At 45.7% G+C, this 21,289-nt stretch overlaps 4 protein-coding genes across 4 annotated transcripts; 1 reads left to right on the plus strand and 3 right to left on the minus strand.

Moving 5' to 3' along the window:
• Positions 1-2,884: 2,884 nt before the first annotated feature.
• On the minus strand, positions 2,885-9,162 carry adhfe1 (alcohol dehydrogenase iron containing 1; the record flags this gene model as incomplete). Its single annotated transcript, XM_079751075.1, has 14 exons — positions 2,885-3,019; positions 3,254-3,411; positions 4,015-4,111; positions 4,281-4,359; positions 4,883-4,981; positions 5,284-5,436; positions 6,142-6,247; positions 6,335-6,412; positions 7,550-7,746; positions 8,207-8,361; positions 8,586-8,639; positions 8,766-8,815; positions 8,917-8,954; positions 9,110-9,162. The coding sequence occupies 14 exons, from the start codon at positions 9,160-9,162 to the stop codon at positions 2,936-2,938; spliced, it is 1,401 nt and encodes a 466-aa protein (XP_079607201.1). The 3' UTR covers positions 2,885-2,935.
• Positions 9,163-12,283: 3,121 nt separating this feature from the next.
• Positions 12,284-12,745, plus strand: crha (corticotropin releasing hormone a; the record flags this gene model as incomplete). Its single annotated transcript, XM_079751355.1, has 1 exon — positions 12,284-12,745. One exon carries the CDS (start codon positions 12,284-12,286, stop codon positions 12,743-12,745), a length of 462 nt encoding a protein of 153 aa, XP_079607481.1.
• Positions 12,746-13,336: 591 nt separating this feature from the next.
• Positions 13,337-18,368, minus strand: trim55a (tripartite motif containing 55a; the record flags this gene model as incomplete). The annotated part of the gene is made up of 9 exons (XM_079750348.1): positions 13,337-13,423; positions 14,249-14,634; positions 14,760-14,884; positions 15,195-15,217; positions 15,467-15,700; positions 16,101-16,196; positions 16,533-16,710; positions 17,652-17,824; positions 18,249-18,368. 9 exons carry the CDS (start codon positions 18,366-18,368, stop codon positions 13,337-13,339), a joined length of 1,422 nt encoding a protein of 473 aa, XP_079606474.1.
• Positions 18,369-19,543: 1,175 nt separating this feature from the next.
• Positions 19,544-21,174, minus strand: LOC307085914 (dnaJ homolog subfamily C member 5-like; the record flags this gene model as incomplete). Its single annotated transcript, XM_079750847.1, has 5 exons — positions 19,544-19,647; positions 19,750-19,921; positions 20,190-20,403; positions 20,853-20,979; positions 21,063-21,174. 5 exons carry the CDS (start codon positions 21,172-21,174, stop codon positions 19,544-19,546), a joined length of 729 nt encoding a protein of 242 aa, XP_079606973.1.
• Positions 21,175-21,289: the final 115 nt, after the last annotated feature.

A 21,289-nucleotide genomic window follows, 5' to 3' on the forward strand; every position in this document is an offset into this window, starting at 1 on the left:
TGCTCATACTCATGAGCATTTGACGTGGACATTTGTTCAGATGTGTTTAGATTGAACCGTACAAACAACACTGTCAATGTTAAACCAGACTTGGAAGGCTCTAGTCATCATAATGGCTCAAACTACAGGATGGATACAACCGTTGTGTGGGTATATGAGTGTGCGTTGATGTGTGTTTGTGTGTGTGTGGTCTAACTCACCTTTGGGAGAGAACACTGTGGTAAAGACCTCAAAATGCTCATCACTCTGCATGAATATTTGCTGCATGCTGCAGTGCTGCATTGGTCTCTTGAGACTGCGGTCCAAACACTGCCGCGCTGCCTCCTTTAAATAGTCAGCTGTCGCTAATCCTGGATGGGTTCCATGCACGTGCATTTATTTATTTACAAATTCACTCCGAAAAACAGGCGTGTAGCAGAAAGCAAACAGCGGAGATCCACCAACTCTCGAAACACATTAATGACCTGTAGGTTGCTAGTTCAAATCCCCATAAAATATATATTTTTGGCTTAATTCCTGGTAGTGGGGTCTGTGGGACTATGGGGAATCATAACCCACGTCATGGGCAACTAACAAAAGGAATAGTTCTGATTAATTAAGAGTCCCGACCATAATGACTATGATTGACTGGATTACAAGCATTGGCATGAAACCGGTGTGCTGTATCACTCTACCGCTACTCTTGGCTCCCAGTCCCTTCCAGGAGTCCCACTGCTCAGAGGGGCAACTCTCTGCTCCCATAGGTTAAACCACTTAAAGGCATCACGATGAGAGACATTCTTAGCCCTGCCGCCTAATCTGGACACTGGTTTAGACTACTTAGCTTCACTTCTTTAAGGCATGCAAGACGAGATGTGCCAAGCAAATTCGTTCAGTCCTTCACGATTAAACCAGCCAGAACCAACCCCCCCCCCGTCTGACCAGCTGCGTGCCTGGGATGGCACAACATATGATTGGCAATCCTGAGATACCCCTACTAAATCAGGCTAATAAATAAATTAAATTAATTTCGTCATGGTTACATCCTCTGTACAGGTCTGCTCTTTGTTGTGCACTGGTTCTGTGCCACTCCTTGGCCACCCCTACTTATTGAGTATGGACGTGCCACTAGGTCAATGGAAGGGTTATGGCATCTGTCTTTGGCTGAACCCTCTGGATGGGGACACACTCTTATCCTCATATTCTGTGGAGATTAATGAGTTAATGATCTAGTAGGGTCAAGGATTCCATTCCTAAATGTCAAGGAGTAGTAAAGTAGTAAATCGTCAGTCTACATCAAGCTGGACTGTTACAGGCGGGGATTGCTCCATTTATGGCTGCCGTGATCAAGGAGAGTGGCGAGTGAGGGGAGAACGGAGACCATGCGCGGAACTTGGGGGTGGCTTTCGGGACTGAAGCCCCGAATCTCACGTCAAAAGCCCCGGATCTTTTTTAAGCTTTTGAAGTTATGACAACCCTGACATGTTCCCTCATGTTTCAACTGGTAGTGATTTTCACCTCTTGAAATTGATTTATTTTCATTTTGAAAGCAACAACACATGGAAGCAATGGAAAATGCCATCTCTCGTTCGGTTGTTTAGAACGGTTGCCAGGACAACGTGACGTTTTCTGAACATTCACGTCTCTCCGCAGTCTTGTTAAAGTAGCCTCAGGGTGGGTAACAAACATTACCATGGACATTAGAAATTATTTTTCTAAACCAACATCCAGTGATACCGTTGCATTAGCAGCCCCTGCCAATGACCTGTCAAATGTTTCAGGTCAGTGAGATTACCTTGCTGGCCGGGAGCAGTAGTGCTGGTGCTAGTGCTAACTAGCCTGCATCGGCTAGCTAGGCTGCTATGATAATTACTTCTTTCACACAAAACAGATTACCAGCGTTGTTTAAAATGTCAGAAATCCGTTTATCTGATGGCGATTCTGTCTCAGCCAATATTGTAGTGTTGTGTGTTACCAAATGTTACCTTAAATTAAATGTTGAGGTCCACTGAATATCATGAAGAGGTAAAAATATCCATGTCTGACATATCGGTTATTTTAAACTCAAACTTTATTAACGATTTAGATAAGAAATGTACAGATATCGCGTTGCTGCATTCGCTGTTTGACCAGCAGCCAACATGTTAAGGATGTTACCGATGCGCGGCTGGTGCTAGACCGTCTTGTTTACTTTCAGCTTGCGTCCATATCCAGTTCATTGAACTTTGACCCCTTTTTAAATGAGTTCTACCAGAGTGATAGATGCGGACAAACCTCTAAAATAATGTAGTACTTATTTGTGTGCATATGTATAATACTTCAGTGCATTATCATTATTATTTACAATTAAATAAAATTGATAATGATAATGCACTGATATTTCAGAGATTTAGGATTTGTCAATGTCCAGCAGGTCACCCTAAAATGGACTAGAATGCAGGAAATCGCATTTTAGAAATTCAATTTTTTTTAGGGGAGGACCCCCAGACCACCCTCTGGGCTAAGCCCCGGATGTACACAAAGTCTGGCTCCGCCTCTGACGGAGACTATTCAAGCTTTATTAAGCATTGTATAAAAGTCAGATAAATCACACCCATTGTTCACAAAACGATTCTGGTTGGTCCAGCATTGAGATTATTAGTTTTACCCAGCCAATCCCAGCCCAGGCCAAGATAGGATCCTACTGAGAATGGATCGCAAATACTATTATGTAACCAAAGATATTCCTGAATCAAGATGACATGTTAAAAGGACCTTAACAATTATTTCAATAAACATAAAAATATTTAAGACAAGGAGGTAGGCATTTTCCTCAATGTAGAAGATTGAGTCAAGCAGTGTTTTCATTTAATTAATTAAATAGTAATTAAAACAAAAAGCCTAGAAAGACTGGACCGTGAGGTGGTGGAGTGCGTGTGTTCATCCGTCTCGTCAAAAGTTGGGTTACGACCCAGATTCAGTAGAGCTTAAGAGAGGCCTCAAACAGATGAGTCAGGTCTTCTTCAGTGTGTTCTCTGGGAGACAACTTGGTGACCCGCTCCTGTGGGAACAGGACAGGAAGTGATGTCACACTCTCAGCCCTTGACAAATGTGTTCACAATGCCATTTAAGTGGAATACGCATAACCAAGTTACATTGTTCACCTGATACACTTGACGGTAGATGGTTTGAAAACATGACCAGAGCTCTTTTCATTTTAATAAGCGGCAAACCCATTTTAAATACGTATGCAGCCGTATGAACCATCCTGGATGCTCCAGGCATTGCTTGGTACCTGAGGTATTGTTCCCTTGACCAGGTCGGGCACGTCGTCCTTGGTGTAACCAACGGCACTCAGCCCGTCCTCCACCTGCAGGTCGTACAGAAACTGGCGCAGTGTGTCAGCCAACAGTGGCCCGGCGTCCTCCCTCTTCACCCTGCTGATGTCCGCACCTAGTACACACACGCACACACGCACACACACACTATTTTTAATTTAGAAAACTTAAGACACTTCAAAAGTGATTTACAGTGGATTATTCAGATACGTCCAAACCCAATACCCTTCGGCTTCGATTCGATTGCCCCAACCAGAAGCCTATGCTGCACCCTGATGTCCAGAGCAGCTGTGATCGGTGAACAGTGGGGATCATAAGGACCAGAGCAGCTGTGTAGTGAACAGTGGTGATCATAATGACCAGAGCAGCTGTGATCGGTGAACAGTGGGGATCATAAGGACCAGAGCAGCTGTGTAGTGAACAGTGTGGATCATAAGGACCAGAGCAGCTGTGATCGGTGAACAGTGGGGATCATAAGGACTAGAGCAGCTGTGATCGGTGAACAGTGGGGATCATAAGGACCAGAGCAGCTGTGATCGGTGAACAGTGGTGATCATAAGGACTGGAGCAGCTGTTATCGGTTAACACTGGGTATCATAAGGACCAGAGCAGCTGTGATCGGTGAACAGTGGTGATCATAAGGACAGAATGAAATCCAGAATGGAAGTGAAATCCTACTTTATATAATATTTCGTAATTTATAGTTGTTGCCATTTACCTAGGATCTCAGCAGCCTCTAGGTGGCGCTCTGGACACATGGGGGCAGTGAAGTTGAACACTGCTGGAGATGTGAGGACCACAGAAAGTCCATGAGGCTATAGGAACACGAAGACACACAGTAAATCTTTCAACTCAACATTAAAAGGTTGTAATAAAGCAGATGATAAAGGGGTTTAATAAAGTATGTATTTAAGGAGACACTTAGAGTTCTTAATAAAGGACATTTACTGTTGGTAATACAATTTCGTAATAAGTACATCTTACCACTACTGGGTGGTCCACATTGTAGCCTTTAGCCCTGTAGGTCTTGACATTGCCAGCAATTGGATATGACATCCCATGGCTAAACAGAGTAAACAGAGAGCCATTCAGGGACTTTATCCACTTCAAATAAGATAAACATGGTATAAGACAGCACTAGACTAGCAGTATAAGAGAATAAATGGAGTCCTTTTAGATGGTAAAATACTGTAAAGCTTAAGAATTAAAAGTAGCGTCTTTGAGTGTCTAGAAAAGCGCTATATAAATTCAATCCATTATTACTATTTGTTCTGAAGGGATTTGCAGTGAATACGTTGGAATTGATCAGGTAGGGGCAATGACATGCTTATAGGTACATTTGGGATGAAAACCTGCCTCTGGGAACACAGGGGGTTTGAACTCACTACCTTTCGTCTGTGGTGAACTCCCCTATTCTTCATAACATCCCGCTACTGGTGGTTGGAGGCAGAGCTACAAGTGTAGCCATACCCCTCCCAAACCCTGACTACCTGGCCAGTTACAGCTCAGCAGTATAGCTGAGCGGCCCTGCACTGAACTCAATGTAGTGCGAAGGCTGGGAGGGTCTTCTGCAGCACTAGACTCACCACAAATGAACTCCTGCATTTCCAAATCCGATCCCTGCAAACACACTGGCCAGATGCATGCTGGAACGCGCCTCGAGGTCCTCTGGATCTCGAACAGCCCTTGAATATGTGAACAGAGCAAAACTCTGAACAGAACAGCACCTGAAGTGGGATGGCTCTGAAAGAATTGGGACCTAGACCTAGCCTTTCAACTGAGTGTGAGTACTACTCCATCTACAATCTCAAAACGCTATTTCATTATCAGTATATAGTTGCTGGTTTTTATTGGACAGTTCTTATCTTGAATCTGTAGAGGTTATAAATCCGTATTCTGTAAGCATTTTCAGAAAAATTGCATCTTTTGCCATTTTCTGTCGTGTTGAAGAAAAACAACAACATTCTTCTAACAAAAATGGTCGTACCGTTTCATGTATTTGGCCACCACGTTGAGGGCGTGTCTTGACCAGACATCGCTGATAGGGTTGCTGCCCTGGTAGGCGGGGCGGTTGATGGGGTTTGGGGGACAGGGCTTTCGCATGTTGTAGGGCAGGGCGGTGTAAGACTCCAGGGAATGGCTAGTGGGGGAGGGAGGGGGGGGTTAAGACAAGAACAACGTTTACAACAACAGACCACCCCCCATTACCTTTACCCTCATAAGGTGATGGTTGAGTTGATGGTTGGTTATTGTCCAGTCCCATAGATGCTAGATATTTATTCAGATACTTTTTTTTTTTTTTTTTCATTTTTCTATTATCAGTGAATAAAGGCCCTACAAGAGAGTCTCATTGTCTTTATCAAGGGGCACACAGTTTAGTACATATAACAACTCAAATGTATGTGGAAGGGTGAATCTCTGTTTCCATGTATTTGAAGTAAGGGCATATCCATGTGGTTTTGCATCAGCACTCACACTCGATTCCAGAGACAGCATTCAGAACATCTGAATAGGAAAGAAGGTTTACGAACTCTGGGACGCTGACCTCTGCTCTCCTGAAGGTGTGTTAGTGACAGTTGATGTTCGTTGACCTTAGACACCATAAAACCTTCAAGGCCAGTGCTAACATGTTGGATAAGTATCTACGAAAATACCCTAAAAGACAGGCCCTCCAGAGTCAAGAGTCCACCTGACCAGTGGACAAAACCACAACGTGGCCCCTTATCGAACGTGCTGCAACAAGTCATCATCATCATTCAGCACACCTTGATCAGAACTAAAGACCTCTGGCACCTCGAAGGAAGGAGGAAGCACCAAGAGTTGCTTGTTGCTAGAGTGTTCTCACCAGAGCACGTCAAAGCCACTGTTGGCGGCGACCCTCTCAGGCATGTGCAGTGTATGGAGCGGGTCTACCATCCCCAGGGTTGGCTTGAGGGACCTGCTGGCTATTCCTGGACACCAGACCACAGACAGCATATTCACATTCACCCATAACCACATGTCTAGTAACAGAGCTTAACAGTTTCACTAAAACTCACCAGTTTTGGCCTTCAGTTCTTCAAAATCAAAAATGGCCACTCCCGTGGTTTCACTGCCAGTTCCGGCTGTTGTGGGAACTAAAGAGAAGAAGAAATTGTGTTGCTGCCTTATTATATTATTACTCTCATTTTAGTCAATATAGGTCAGCTGAATTGTTGATCAAGCTAATTTGTTGACTCAAGTTATGTTATAATCCCCTCGATTTCAATGGTTGCTAGTTCGATCCCTTGCTCCTCCTAGCTGAGTGCAACCATGCATGGGGACAGCCATGCATGGTTGACTCTACCTTTAATGTGTGTATTAACCAATGTAAGTCGCTTTGGATAAAAGCGACTTACCGTATTTTCCGCACTATAAGGCGCACTTAAAAGCCGGTAATTTTCTCAAAAAACGACAGTGCGCCTTATAATCCGGAGCGCTTTATATATGGATCAATTGGTTAATTGGTTGATCCATACTGGTTGTAAACGGCGCTCTGTCAAAATGTTTCAGTATGAAAAACCAATAAAAACAATTTAATAATAATAATAAAATGTTTCACTACGACTACGATAAAGCCACACCGCTTGCAGCATTACGGCTATCGTAGTCAGTGCACACAGCATTTTACTGCGCTTACTCACAGTCCCAGTATCTCACAGTATCACACTCACAGTATCTTCTATGCTATGCGCCTTATAATCCGGTGCGCCCTATTTATGAAAAAAGTTCTAAAATAGGTCATTCATTGAAGGTGCGCCTTATAATCCGGTGCGCGTTATAGTGCGGTAAATACGGTACTTAAAACTCACTAAATGCCCTAATTGTAATTGTAATAAGTGTGTTCTGGGACTTTTCTGATGGCTGAGATTACGAGATTATTAGAGGCCACTATTTGTTACATCACATGACGTTATGAATGATGGAAGGGGGCGCTTGCACGTCTCAAATTGTGGTATAATGTTGTCGCAGTTACTAATGCAGTATTACTTTACTATTATGAAACAAACTATACTATGAAAAACATGATAAGGTTGTGTTTATACCAGTGACCAAGGCCAATCAGAACTCAAACTCGTTCGTCAATGTCCCTCAACGGGTTCATCATTGTGGTCACTCTACACTGAGCTTGGCACCCGTCTGCCACCTAATCCAGTGGCTCAACTAATCGTGCTATTGGCCTTAATCTGAGGTCTGTGGGGACGCCGCTAAAGCACGCTGCCATTTCTTGGTACCTGCAATCAGAGGCTTGAGGACGCCCGTAACAGGCTTCCCTTTCCCGATGGGAGCGTTGACAAAGTCCAGAAACTCTGCCTCAGGGTGGCTGGCGTACAGATTGGCTGCTTTGCAGGTGTCTATCACCGAGCCCCCGCCCACCGCGACATAGACGTCGAAGGAGTCATTCTTGGCGAAGGCGATGGCTTGCTTAAAGCTGAGAGAGATCCATGTATAAATCACAGTCATCTTTTAGCATTCTCAGTAGTCAAGGCTCGAAGAAGTAAGACAAACATTAACCAGCGACCTAGATTTCATACATTTATAATGATAATGATCATGAAGATAGTGTACAAATTGGTCCTGTCTCTTAACTTGAACAAAATGTGCTTGTGTAATTAAAGCCGTCACTACATGATTAGTCCTAAGCTTTGGCAATATCATTTAACAGCCTGGTTAATACAGGTAGTAGCTGTTTTTATTAGTGTCAGTTCTGCTTAAATGCCTGACCGATGTAAACAAATGGGTTTAGTTGCCTTTTGCATTTCCCTCTGGAGCATAAGATACCCTTCAACTATCGATGGTTAAACCTGCCTTATAATTCATTGAGAGATTTTACACAGCGAAACGATTTGTAAAACGATTTGTTGTCTCCCTCTGCTGGTTAACGTCGCTACCTGGTGTCCGTGGGCTCCACTCGGACCTGGTCATACACCTTGTAGTTCACTCCGTTCTGTGCCATCGACTCCAGGACTGCTTTCACCGGCGGCAGAACGGACAGGTTCTTATCCGTCATCAGACACACGTTACGGGCCCCCATGTTCTGAAGGTCCTACACAACAACCGGCGGGAATGTTACAGCACACACGTTTGTGAGATTGTATTTTCTTGTGTGTGTGTGTGTGTGTTTGTGTGTGTGTGTGTGTGTGTGTGTGTGTGTGTGTGTGTGTGTGTGTGTGTGTGTGTGTGTGTGTGTGTGTGTGTGTGTGTGTGTGTGTGTGTGTGTGTGTGTGTGTGTGTGTGGAATTTAGTAAATGAGTGATGATGTCATGTTACCATTCCGATCTCCCGGGTGACCCCTTCTCCATATCTGATGTTGGAGCTGGCCATCTGACAATAAGAAAACATTAACATTAATTAAATATGTAAGAATGTGCTCAGGTGTTTATTTACCAACCATTATAATTCCAGTAGGACACGCAAGAGTGCACAGTGAACGCGTGTGATCTCCTTTACCTCAAATGCATAGTCGGTTTTTCTGACCGTGCACGCCGCAGCTCCAGCACCTAACCCCAGAACACACATCGATTAATATTCCACTATGAACAACGGACGACTACGAAATTTGAGGTATACTGGGAATGAAAGCAGGCTCTATTTCTCGTACCTTGGTGATATGTGTTAGAATGTGCAGGACACCTGCACCTAGAAAAAAAGAAGAAAGTTTTAAAGGTCAAATTTGGAGCTACACTTTCGTAAACATGCAAGTTTCAGCCTACAAGTAGTACTACGGAACTGCGCGGTACGCGAACCTCTGCATTCTTTACTTTTTGTTTGAAATACAAAAAACGTTCACTTACGCAGCTTTCTCGAGCTGTCGAAGGAGGTGGGCTATTCTGTCACGTCCTGCCATTGCTGTCGAGTGTCGAAGGATTGGGATATGTTTTCCTGCGGTTTCGGCGATCTTTAACGTCGGTGTGGCGCTGCGGTTCTACGTCTGTGGTCCCCTCCTCCCACCAACTGCACCGAGCACGGAACATGTGGGTTAGAGTTCACTCTAGACGGCCAGGAGTAAAGACCCTCCTCTCAGCACGCGCGCGCACACACTCACACACAGCGTCTTTTGTTGTTGTTTTTTACATTTATTTGTTTAAGATAAAGATGAACGGATTATATTTATACGTTTGTTGGCATATGAATATAACATGAAGTATTCAATTAATAAAAAAACATGCAGAAACAATATTTTTTATTAAATACCGGGGTAATGGGTTAGGTTCTGTGTTTGAATTGTATACTGTCAACTGCTATTGCATTTTGTGTGGGCGACTGAAGCTTCTTTTTTAAGACAATGCACTTACCACCAAATATCTTCCTCTCTCTCTCTCTCTCTCTCTGACTCTCTCTCTCTCCCTCTCTCTCTCTCTCTGTCTCTCTCTCTCTCTCTCTCTCTCTGTCTCTCTCTCTCCTGAATCAGATCTAACTTGATCTCTGCCCTTTGCATTGGATTCCGAATGCAGCTACTGGCATCGGGTCTGGTAAAGGTTGCGCTGTCGTCTTGATGATGCAGAGGTGATCTTGTCGCCATGGTCATCTGGAGACCGGGCTAACCCTCACCTTCCGGTGACCCCTGAACACACAAACGCACACCAGCCGTCGCTTTGGGGAGCAAACTTCCTGCTGATCTGGATGAAAATGCATGTTCGATCCCAGTACCATCTTGAGCAAGATGCCTAAATCCTACCTGCTCCTTGACCTGTGTCCAAAAAGTAATCCCTGACATCACCGAAATGAAGTGACATCATTTCCGTGATGTCACTTCAGTAGTGTGGGCTCACCTTCATGACGTCACCTCCTTGATGTCACATTCACGATGGCACCTCCATGGTGTCCCCAACATGGTGTCACCTTCATGATGTCCCCTCCATGACGTCATCTCCACGGTGTCACCATCATGCTCTTGTGATACAAAACGGCGTAGAGTTCCATTGTTACACTCCTTCTATTCTGAGGTCCTCATCAGCTAAACAACCCTGTGACACCTTATCCAAATGTGAAAAAGGTTTGGATCTCAGTATGTCCCACTAGCTGATTACTATCGTCCACTAATTGGCCTCTCAGTGAGCTGTCCCTAGCTTGTGGTGCTAGCTCGCCATGATAATTTGAGCGGCCTATCCAAGGCAGAACAGAGCCTTGACACTTGAACTTTCTGAGTGAACTTGGAATAATTAGGAAGCATCTACAGTCTATTAGTTTCCCAGTATAGAGTTCCTGTCTGGCAGCAACGTCTGTCCTTGCTGCATGAGTCATAACCAGATTCTGCGAACCAAGATGGCTCTTCACACTCTCCAAGCATCCCTTGGTATGAAGTAATAGACATACACTGGAATATACAAATGACTATATATATTATTGTGTACACACACTATTGAACATTATATAAACACTCATACATATTTGCAATTGCTATTGTTTTTTAAACTGGCTCATTCCTGTGTCTTTAGTTTATTCTATTTGCTCATTAGGGGAAACAGAGGACGACTAGTTCCTGTGTGACATCCATTCTAATTGAATGCAACCAGCCAATGGGAGAGCCGTATGGACATGCTGCCATCATCAGTCAATGATTAAAGGTCAGAGAGCGACGTGGATGACGGAGCAGCCAGCACAACAAGCACCAAACTATTTGTCTTGTTACTTTTGAGACGCCAGCTTTTATCTGATTCAACTGGTATCCTGTTCTGGAAAGATTGGGAGCCTCTCTGTGTTACCATAGTTGACTATTGTTGGAAACTGGGAGCTGCCCAGTACAACCACAGTCCTTCACTGGTGGTCATTGGGAGTTGCCCTGGACAAACATAGTCTTCTACTGGTGGGCAGTGAATGTTGCCCAGTGTGCCCATAGTGTAATACTCTTGGACACTAGGAGCTGCCCTGTTCAACCAGTTTTCTACTGGTGGACGGAGCTGCCCAGTTTAACCATAGTATACTACCAGTGGAAACTAGAGCTACAAAGTACAACCAGTATTCTGCTGGTGGACACTGGGAGCTCCCCTGTCAGTCGTATATGAGCCATATTGTATTCTTGATTTTAGTTCCTTAATTGTTGGTGTATCTGTTTGCGTGTTGTTGAAATGTTTATTTGAGTGTTATTCGTTCTCCAGATGAAATGTCATGGAATCTGTGTTGGTTTGGCTTTAGAAGGTCACTGATCTTCGGAGGTTTCAGCTCGTGTTTAGAAACGCTGTCTTCACAAACTCGCTGTCCTCCAAAAAAAGACCAGTTGAAAAAAAAGTATGAAATAAAAAGGATAATATAAATATAATACTTTCATAAAATAGGGATGATAATGGTGTTTAAAAAGCATATCACTTGGAATAGATTGAATATATTTCCAAATGTTATATTTAAATAACAGCTACCATTTTTCATCTGAGAAGTTATTGTCTATTCGGTGCAGGGCTATTGTCGTTATTACTGGGCCAATAATTGAATATTATAGTTTCAATTAGATATTTTATGTGTATATTGGACAATACCAGAACAGCACATGAACTGACACTCAAAATGGGCTAATAATAGAAGGAATCCATACATTGGACATTTGAATTCAGGTCCTGCAAGGTCTACGTTAGCACTTGCGTAGGCACCCTCCTTGTTGATGAGACGGTACCGAGGTCTATATAAATAAACAAAAGCGACCGGTTTTATTAAATACTCCACCTGAATATTGGGAGGAAGCGGTGTGCAGTTCACCTCAGGTAACCAAACTTATGTGGATGAATGGATGGAACGATTCGTATTTTTAATCTAAATAATCAGATAGGCTATCTTTATTTTGCACATTAGCCTTCAATTTCAAGGTACCAGACCATTAGTTGCATTCTCTAATTGATGCATTGCTCAATTTATTTTTAAAATATAAAACATAAAAAATACACTTTTGGCAATCGAAATCCACAAGGCATATTCCAACGTGTAGGCCCATTTCTGTCGTGGTTGGTAACATCCAACCTCCGTCTCCGTCTGCAGAGATGAAGCTCGTGATGGTCTGTGCCGTGGCTCTTTTGGGAGCTTGCCAGCCCGCTTATGAGTGCAGAGCCGTAGAGAGCCGGACCGGATCCCGCCTGTCGGACAGGCTCCAGCACCTGCCGCTGCCCATCCTCCTCCGGCTCGGCGAGCAGTACTCCATCCAGCTGGACAATTCCAAACAAGACCCCTCTCCGGTCAGGTCGGACCTGTGGTCACACGGCCCGTCCCCAGCCGCAACAGTCAACCGCGCCCTGCAGCTGCAGCTCACCCAGCGAAAGGTCGCTAGCTCTGAGGGGCAGCAGGAGGAAGATTCCGCGGAGAAAGAAAAGCGCTCCGACGATCCACCCATTTCCCTGGACCTGACTTTCCACCTGCTCCGAGAAGTTCTGGAGATGGCTCGGGCGGAACAGCTCGCCCAGCAGGCCAATGATAACCGCAAAATGATGGACATATTTGGCAAATGAGCTTTGGAAGTACCAACCCATTTTTTTCTTTTCGTAAGACACGTGTTAAATAATGTCTGTATTGTTTTTGTTTTGATGCATACCACAACTAATTGGTCCTTTCATTTGTCGGGTTTGTAAAAAATGTGTTATAGGATCTTGTCCCTGGTGGCTTCCTAACTATTGCAACTATTTTAAAGCCTTAATTCTGCCTTTGAATCACGCATAACGCATTTGTTATGGTCATTTTGTCGAAATAAATATTTCCTTCTAAAACACATGTTAACAAGTTTTGTAACACAATATTATGAAAGCATCCATCTAAAATGTTAAAGAAGCTCAGGCTATATATCTTATTTGTAATAAAATATTTCTCAATGTTCATTGCTGTTTCACGTGTCGCCTCGGTTATTGAAAGCCAGTGTCTTCTACCAGTCATTTACGCAATCTTTACGCACGGACGCGTTCAATTACGCACCTATCTCCCCTTGTACAATTATAGAAATAGATTCACAGACGTGATGAAGGCTATACAGTGTTGGATTTCAACGGACATAAGCACGAGATAAGTCTCGGTGTGTCCATTGAGCCCAGCAGGAGAGAAGAATGGTTTTATTTCTGATTGAGCCACGAGAAGGAGAAGACGTGGCGCGGCCCGTCCTCCGTGTCGGCGTTCTGAGCGCCAGCGTCAGAAGGAGCCTGGAGAGAAGAGACATTGGTTAAGTCGTGTGTCAACGGCTAATGCTATGTTAAAATGTTAACCAAGAGTACTTAAATAAAGCACAAACACTGCTACTCGCCATTAAAAGTATTAATAATTATCTATATTGACGGACGGAGGATCCGTTCATGATTTTATGTTAAATAATAAACATCTAGGTGCATTTGCTTCCCCCTACTGGAGGACAACGGTTAGGGCCGCTTAGCCCGGCCCATTGGAGCACAGATCAGATTCATGCCATATATGAAGCCATTATGCCATAATCATTCAAATGTAAGCATCACATGCGTTACCCTTCTGATCTTCTGGAAAAATGATCTGTGTAAATGTACAAAGTATCATTCTGCTTATTTTAGCCATCTAACAATGCCTTGACTGTCATAACTCATGCCCAAGAGATAAAACTCACGAGAATATTTTTTTTTCTCTAGAGGTAAGAACTGGTTGATGTGCCCAAAAAATCACACAGATATCTGTTGGTGTCCATCTCTACCCTGGCGGGTCAGATGGATTGTTACGCAGAACCATCTGCAAAGTTATCAACATAAAAAAAAATGAAGAGAAGGGCAGGCACTATAAAAAAATCCCTGGCAGGGGATTGGATGAACCGGCTGTCTTATCACCGTCGATTACATTACACGTAGTTCAAGTAGTTCCTCGGTTTCGGCACCAAGCGTTTAACTAGAATCCCTGCAAGACAGACTCTCGCATGATAGTGATCGTGATCTCACGAATCCAGGAGCCTGGCAGGGTGGCTGTGTCCCTGCGCTCTGGTAGAACCCCGTACCAGGGACTCCTCTCACCTGAGCAGCACTCCCTGTTGGCACAGGCATGGCATGGGGCGTTCCCAGTGGCGAGGGCAGGGAAGGGGGGTTGGGCCCGGGGTTCTTGGGGCTGGGGGCCCGGAGGAGGCTGTTGTCGGGGGCCTCCAGGCGAGGCGTGGGGGGGAGCGGGCCAGGGACCTGGGCAGGGGGTGTGTGTGCTGGCGGTCGTGTCGGCTGCTTAGCGAGTGAGGGTGGTGGAGCCGCGGTGCCCCCTGCTGTCTGGGAGGTCTCACTACCGCCCCCTGCTGTCTGGGAGGTCTCACTACCGCCCCCTGCTGTCTGGGAGGTATCACTACCGCCCCCGGTTGTCCGTCCTCTCCTCCCCGCCGCTGCATCAGCCCCATCGTCATCCTCTCCTTCATCTACTGACAGAAAGAAATGTATACATTTTTGGTCAATTAATACAAATACAAAACGAAGAGTGTCATGGAAACATCCGAGATAACGTGATGACATGAGTGTGAGATGACTGGACAACGTGTCTCCTCACGTTTGAGGAAGTCAATGGTCTGCAGGGCCCGCCTCTCTCTCTCCAGGTGAGCGGTGAAGTGAGACATGTTCTCGTAGCCGCGCTCCACCTTGTCCAGGTGGGAGGTGTTCGTGCCCTCTACGATCCTGTAAACATTCATCACAGCCATGACCTCGTTACCCCTCATGGCATCACAAACTCAACAGTCATTGCGTCAATATTTAATCGTCTTATATGGCCATGACCCCTGACCCTTCGAGTGTCCTTGCTCTGTGTGTGTGTATTTGTGTGTGGGTATGCGTGTGTATCTGTTATCATGCCGCAAACAATCATTTTCACTTTTCACTGATTCACTGCAGGCTGATTTAACTTCAAACTGATTCACTGATTCAAACTGATTAATGCTAATTTAGCATGCTGTTTTAAACTGAGGTTTAGAGGTTTAAACTGACTTACTTCTGTAGAAGTGGTTTAGCAGCCTGAGGAGAGAAGACAGACCCTGAGTTACATCCCTGTGGAGGACTTTGATCCTGTGCTGTATATAAGGATTATTTTGACAGATAGAAAGGCAAGCAGGCAGACAGACAGTCTGGTGGCCACTACATGCCAGGTACAGAGGCAGATGAATAGATAGAAAGATACATTTAAAGATAGATAGACAGATAGATCGAGGGGAAAACCGACAGGCTGGCAGGAAGACAGACAGGCAGGCAGACAGACATCCACACCTGCAGGAAGATGGCCATCTCCGACTCGTCCATTATGTTGATCCCGGTCTCCAGGACCATGGCCATGTTGTCCAGATGTTCCGTGTACTTCCTCTGGAGCGAGCGGATGTAGTCCAGTTTCTCCTCCTGCTCAGAAGTAATCTGCATGCTCATCTCTCCCTTCCGCTCCTCCAAGATGGCGTAAAGGTGGTCAAAGGTCTCGCACACCTTGGACTTTTGTCTGCGGCCGTTCTCCTGCAGCGGTGGAGTGACGTCCCATCACGCACCACATTAGTGTTGTGTGTTTTTTACTTCAGAGATACATTAGAGGGGCTTTTTGCTTCAACTTTACTTTATTTAAAAACAGATTTGACTTTTCACTCGCCTATGCCGAGTCCTCTTTCAGTATCGTTACTTTGACTCAAATTCCTTTCCAAATAAGTCATACAACCGGCTTAGTTTGCCTAAAAGAAAAGCATGCATGGGTTGTTGCATTTATATACCCTCCTTGTGGCTTGCAAGTACGTGGTGTTGTTTAAGTCACATGCATGCATTATACCATGTGCTTGATATGTAAATGCATGCGCGTATGTCTGTGTATTTATGTGTGGGTGGTTGTGTGTGTGTGTGTGTGTGCGGGTGCATGTACACCTACATCTACAGTTGTGCAGGTCCCCTCCAGTTGAGAGATGATGGCCTGGATCCTCTCATTGTTCCCAACCAGCATGGAGATACAGTCTGTCAGCTCAGCCTGCACAGATACACACACGCACATTCACGCACGCACGTACGAACGCACACACACACACACACACACACACAGACACAAACACACACACAGACACACAAACACACACACACACAAACACGCACGCACGCATGCACACACGCACACACACACACACACACACACACACGCACGCACGCACGCACACACACACACACACAGACACACAGACACAAACACACACACACACACAGAGACACACAGACACACAAACCCGCACTAGTGTAATAACCAACCAAGCTATAATAATAACTAGAATAATACTAGTTAACTAGAGGGAGCCAATGGAGTGGGCGAGACCTTTTGTTCCTGGAAGATGCTGTGTAGAGGAGCCACCTCACAGTCCTTGTGGCTGCCAAACACCTTACAGAGGGAGCAGGTGGGGGTGCCGCAGGTCACACAGTAGATGTTTATCTTCTCCTCTGGGTGCTCCTCGCAGGAGGGCTGCTCTGGCTGGGCCGGAGGAGCCTCCTTGGGGCTGCAGGAGAGGAGAGACATGAGGAGAGGAGGTAGAGACCCAGTAGACCCAGGTTCCCCCCAGTATCTGCCAGAGGACTGTGGTTGTACTGGGCAGCTCCCAGTGTCCACCAATAGAAGATTGTGGTTGTACTAGGCAAGTCCCAGTGTCCCACCAGTAGAAGACAGGTTGTACTGGGTGGCTCCCGGTGTCCCACCAGTAGAATACTGTGGTTGTACTGGGTGGCTCCCAGTGTTCACCAGTAGAACTATACCATGGTGTTATAGAGAGGCTGCAGGTTTAAAGCAACGTTTTTGTGTGTCTGTGTGTGTGTGTGTATGTGTTTTGAAGCAGCTGACAGCATGGATGGTCTAGTGAAGTCACGCCTCATGTCTCACAATAAAAATAGGCCCTGGCGGTTGGCTGCCCCACTGCCCTAAAGATATAAATAGCCCCATAGGGGTCTGGCTATGCAGCAGGCCGCAGAGATAACACCAACAGGCCTGGTCACTACGAGGCACCACTCTCTGGGTGTAGCTGGTGGGTTAGCCCGAAACGTGATCAATTAACAACGAAGATCAGCCACGGTAAGTGGTTGGTAAGTTCAACTGCTGTAAATTGTAACCAACCATCATCTGGAGGTCCTATTCTCTTCTACACGTACAGTTTAATCTGATGTCTGGTGAGTCAGTCCACATTACAGGCAACCAAAAATCATCTCGACGTCCTTTTACAGTCTAAACATCTAGTTGTATCTGATAAAAGTGTTTGTAAAGTTGGTTTAGTCTTCAGGTAACCAACTACCATCTGGAGGTTGTGTGGACTGGTAAGATAGTCTACACGTTGGTGTGCACCTGGTCGCCCATCATCTCTCAACTGGTCGCCCATCATCTCACCTAGCAGCCAAACATATCTCACCCGGTAACCTATCATATCTCACCTGGTAGCCCATAATCCCTCACCTGGTGGAGCCCTGTTTGTACATGTCGATGATGTTCTCCACCAGAAGGTTGCGCTGCAGTCCGTAGACTCCATGTCGGTCCAGAACCACTTCGTGTCTGCAGGACGGGCAGCGGAACCGCCCTCCGGACGAAACTGTAGAACCGGTTCTCGTCGACATGTATGGGTTGGATGCCTATAACATCCATGAAGGTATTTATTTTGAAACCAAAGGTATCCTTTCTAAAGAAGTTGACTTTGTCGTGGTGAGGAAGGCTACCGTTTTTTCTCTGCCTACAGAATGATGCTGACATATATATGCCAAAACAGTTGATTGCTCTAGAACTAAATTGTGGTCCTAATTAACTGGTCCTTTGTAGGCCCAATCGCAGGGCCTGCGTTATAGCATTATAATGGTGTGGCGGTAATGGTATAAATAATGTGTTATTATACTCGTTAACCGCTACTGAAGAAGTGTCACTGTTTGTACATTTTCATTTGCTAATTCTCTCCTGTACGGTAGGCCAACTTCAAACCAAGTTGTCATTAAGAGGCCATTATCGGGATACGAGACTGACAACACAATATCTTCTCGCTCTGGGGCGATACACCCTACATACCTGAAAAATATCGTTGGCACATTTTCGGCACAAGTTGTGTTGGCACGGCAAAATCACCACCGGCTTGGTGAACATCTCCAGGCATATCGGACAGACGAGCTGCTTCTCCAAACTGTCCATCTTGTTATCAAGTTGAGCGGAACGTCAAATCCCCAGAGATTAGCTAATAAAATCCGTTCGAAGAGTGGACCCGTTGTCGCGCTCGTCGGGTCAACTCAGGGGCCAAATCCCCCAAGAACTGTCGCAATTAGAAGTGTCGGGCGTTTCGCAAACTGTCCTCCAAGTTGCTTCACGCGGCGTCTCGCCCATTGAATGTCACGAGCTGTTTTTAGTAAAGGCCACGTCAAGCGTTGCCATGCTTACATGCCCATATATGAAAGTGTGAGCAGGCCTGTGTGTGTGTGTGTGTGCGTGCGTGCGTGTGTGTGTGTGCGCGCGCGTACGTGTGTGTCCTCGGTCCACGCACGCTAGGCAGTAGGCTGGTCTAAAAGTAGCGTCAGTTTGTTGACACATCATTCATTTTTTTAATAATCCTTTATTTATAATATATGTCTATATGTTGACATTTTTGCAGTTGACGGAATGGTGCAAGATAATGTTATGTTTATGTAATACAAAAAAATAAGATACATTCATTAAAACGCATATTAAAAATAAAACCCACGTCCGAACATGCAACCAAATCACAAACTGTTATATGTATCTGAAAGTAACTGAAGATGAATTTAGTAAGCTTACATCATTTAGAACGAAGACATTCTCTCCATCAAAATCAAAGATAATGCACGTGATAAGTTTATATTAATTGATTGGTGATTGGTTTTGTTGTGACTATTTAATCATGTGACCAACATACATATTTTTCCATCACATCCATCACAACAACTGAATACATTTACAGTTCTTTGTGTTAAACATCCGGTTGTTTCACGGGTCTATAGAATAAAGACTTTAATTTACTGACCAAGGGCTTTGTCCGGAAATATGGAACCTCATAACTGCAGCCATTGCTATTAGTCAAAATTGTATTTAATTTTTTTATAATAAAGAATAAAATGCAAAGCCCACTCTAACCCCTAACGTAACACCCTCTCCAATCAAGATTTTCCCGCCCTGGTTCTTCACACACCAAATCGAGTCGGATGTGCCGATTGTGTTGCTTTCTAGAAGTTTCCCAAAACAAGTCAAACACCACATACATCATGAGAGTCTGTTTGTGGGAAAAGGAGTTGAAATGGTTGGTAGCCTGAGAGTAGAGGTCAGAGGTTAATCTCCGATGGGGTTGGGGCGGGTCCTCAGGTGTAGGTGTCCGCATACCTGCGGTTTCCATCGCCAATCAGCTGAGTCTTCTCGCTGGCTCCGCTGCTGGGCTGCTGCACCACCGGAACATCTCCGCCTTCTACAACCACAGGAAGTATGGTTTACCACAGGAGGAAATACTTCCTGGTGCAGCGGCCCTCTGAAAACCCATTTCCTGGTTCCCACAAACCCCGCCCCTCACCGTTGTCATGGCCAACCTCCTCCTCCAGGTCGTCTGGGGAGACGTATGCATCTGACTCCGCCCCCTCCCTGGGCGGCGTGGGCTTCAGTCTGCCACAGCAGCAGTTACAGCAGCAGCACAGACAGCAGCAGCAGTAGAAGCCAGTCAGCACCCCACACACAGCAAACAGACCCTGGAGAGACAGACAGTCAGGACCCAAAAACACAATTTCAGTGTGTCACCCCCCGCACATACAGAACACTAAGAGTTCACTCATCACTCTCATGTGCTCAGAGCGTTCTGTGCATTATCAGGCTGGACACAACTCTGGATCGCGACCCATTTTAGGTACCTACCGACCCACAGTTCAAGAAATACTGCTCTACTGGTCGACACTGGGAGCTGCCCAGAAGATGGTTGACAATAGGGGCTGTCCAATACAACTACACACACACACACACCTTGGCCCACCAGGTGGAGAGCATGAAGTAGGTGTTGACATTCTCCTCTCCAAATTGCTGGGCGACGTAGAGGCCCAGGGAGCCATAGCTGTCGTAAATGTTCCTCTTGGTGAGGTCCGACAGCACTGAGTGGGCTCCGTTCAGCTCCTTGAACTTATCTGCCGCCTCTGGGTTGTCCGGGTTCTTGTCCGGGTGGTACCGCAGGGCTAGCTTCCTGAAGAGCCAAACAACACTGTGTGTGTGTGTGTGTGTGTGTGTGTGTGTGTGTGTGTCTGTGTGTGCTTCTTTGTGATACCGAACAGGGTTCCAGGGTTCCTTTTCTTTGCCCTTTAGGTGGCTTAGGGTCGGGTCGCCAAAGGTCTCCTGTGAAGCCATTTGAGACCTAGCAGTGTTTAAGGACTAAACAAATCAAATGGACTAGGACTCCAGTCACGTTTTCTCCCTCCACCATTCTGCTTGTCTCTGTCTCTTCTCAGCCCTCCATCATTCCCTGTCAGTCTCTATATTTCTCCTCGGTCCCTCTGCCATCCCACAGTACTTGCATGATGTCTGTGGGTGTTAGCACCAGACACAGTTCATGCAATAACCCCTGATGTGGTAGAGGGACACCGGCAGACAGTCCTTCTCTCAACCCTCGGAAACCCTCGGTTTCAACAGGCCTACCTGTAAGACTTCTTGATTTCTTCATGGCTACAGCTCTTCTCCAGGCCCAGGACGAGGTACAGGGACTCCCCGGAGGTGGACAGTGTTCGCTGCCGGCTCTCGGACATCCTGACACCATTACCTGCTACTTGAGGTCACAGGATTGGGGGGGAGGTAGTATCAATACTTAAATAACAAACTCAACTCTTTATGGAAAAATATGGTACATACCTGCCGCTGCTCCTGTACGTTTCCGGGCCAAGAAGTGTTTGTTGGTCCTTCGGTGGGTCCAGACAGACGGGTCAGTCGCAGTAATGAGTAATGGAGAAGCTCTGTCCAGCATCAAAGATTCATCGGCAGGCTGCTTCAGGTATCCTCGGCAACCAATGGGCACGCGGGTCGCATCGTATCGGCAAGGCTTGATCGGGTTTCAGACGAGCTGGTCGGGCAGGCGATTC

The sequence above is a fragment of the Pollachius pollachius genome (assembly GCF_949987615.1).
Source record: "Pollachius pollachius genome assembly, chromosome: 14".
NCBI lineage: Eukaryota > Metazoa > Chordata > Actinopteri > Gadiformes > Gadidae > Pollachius > Pollachius pollachius.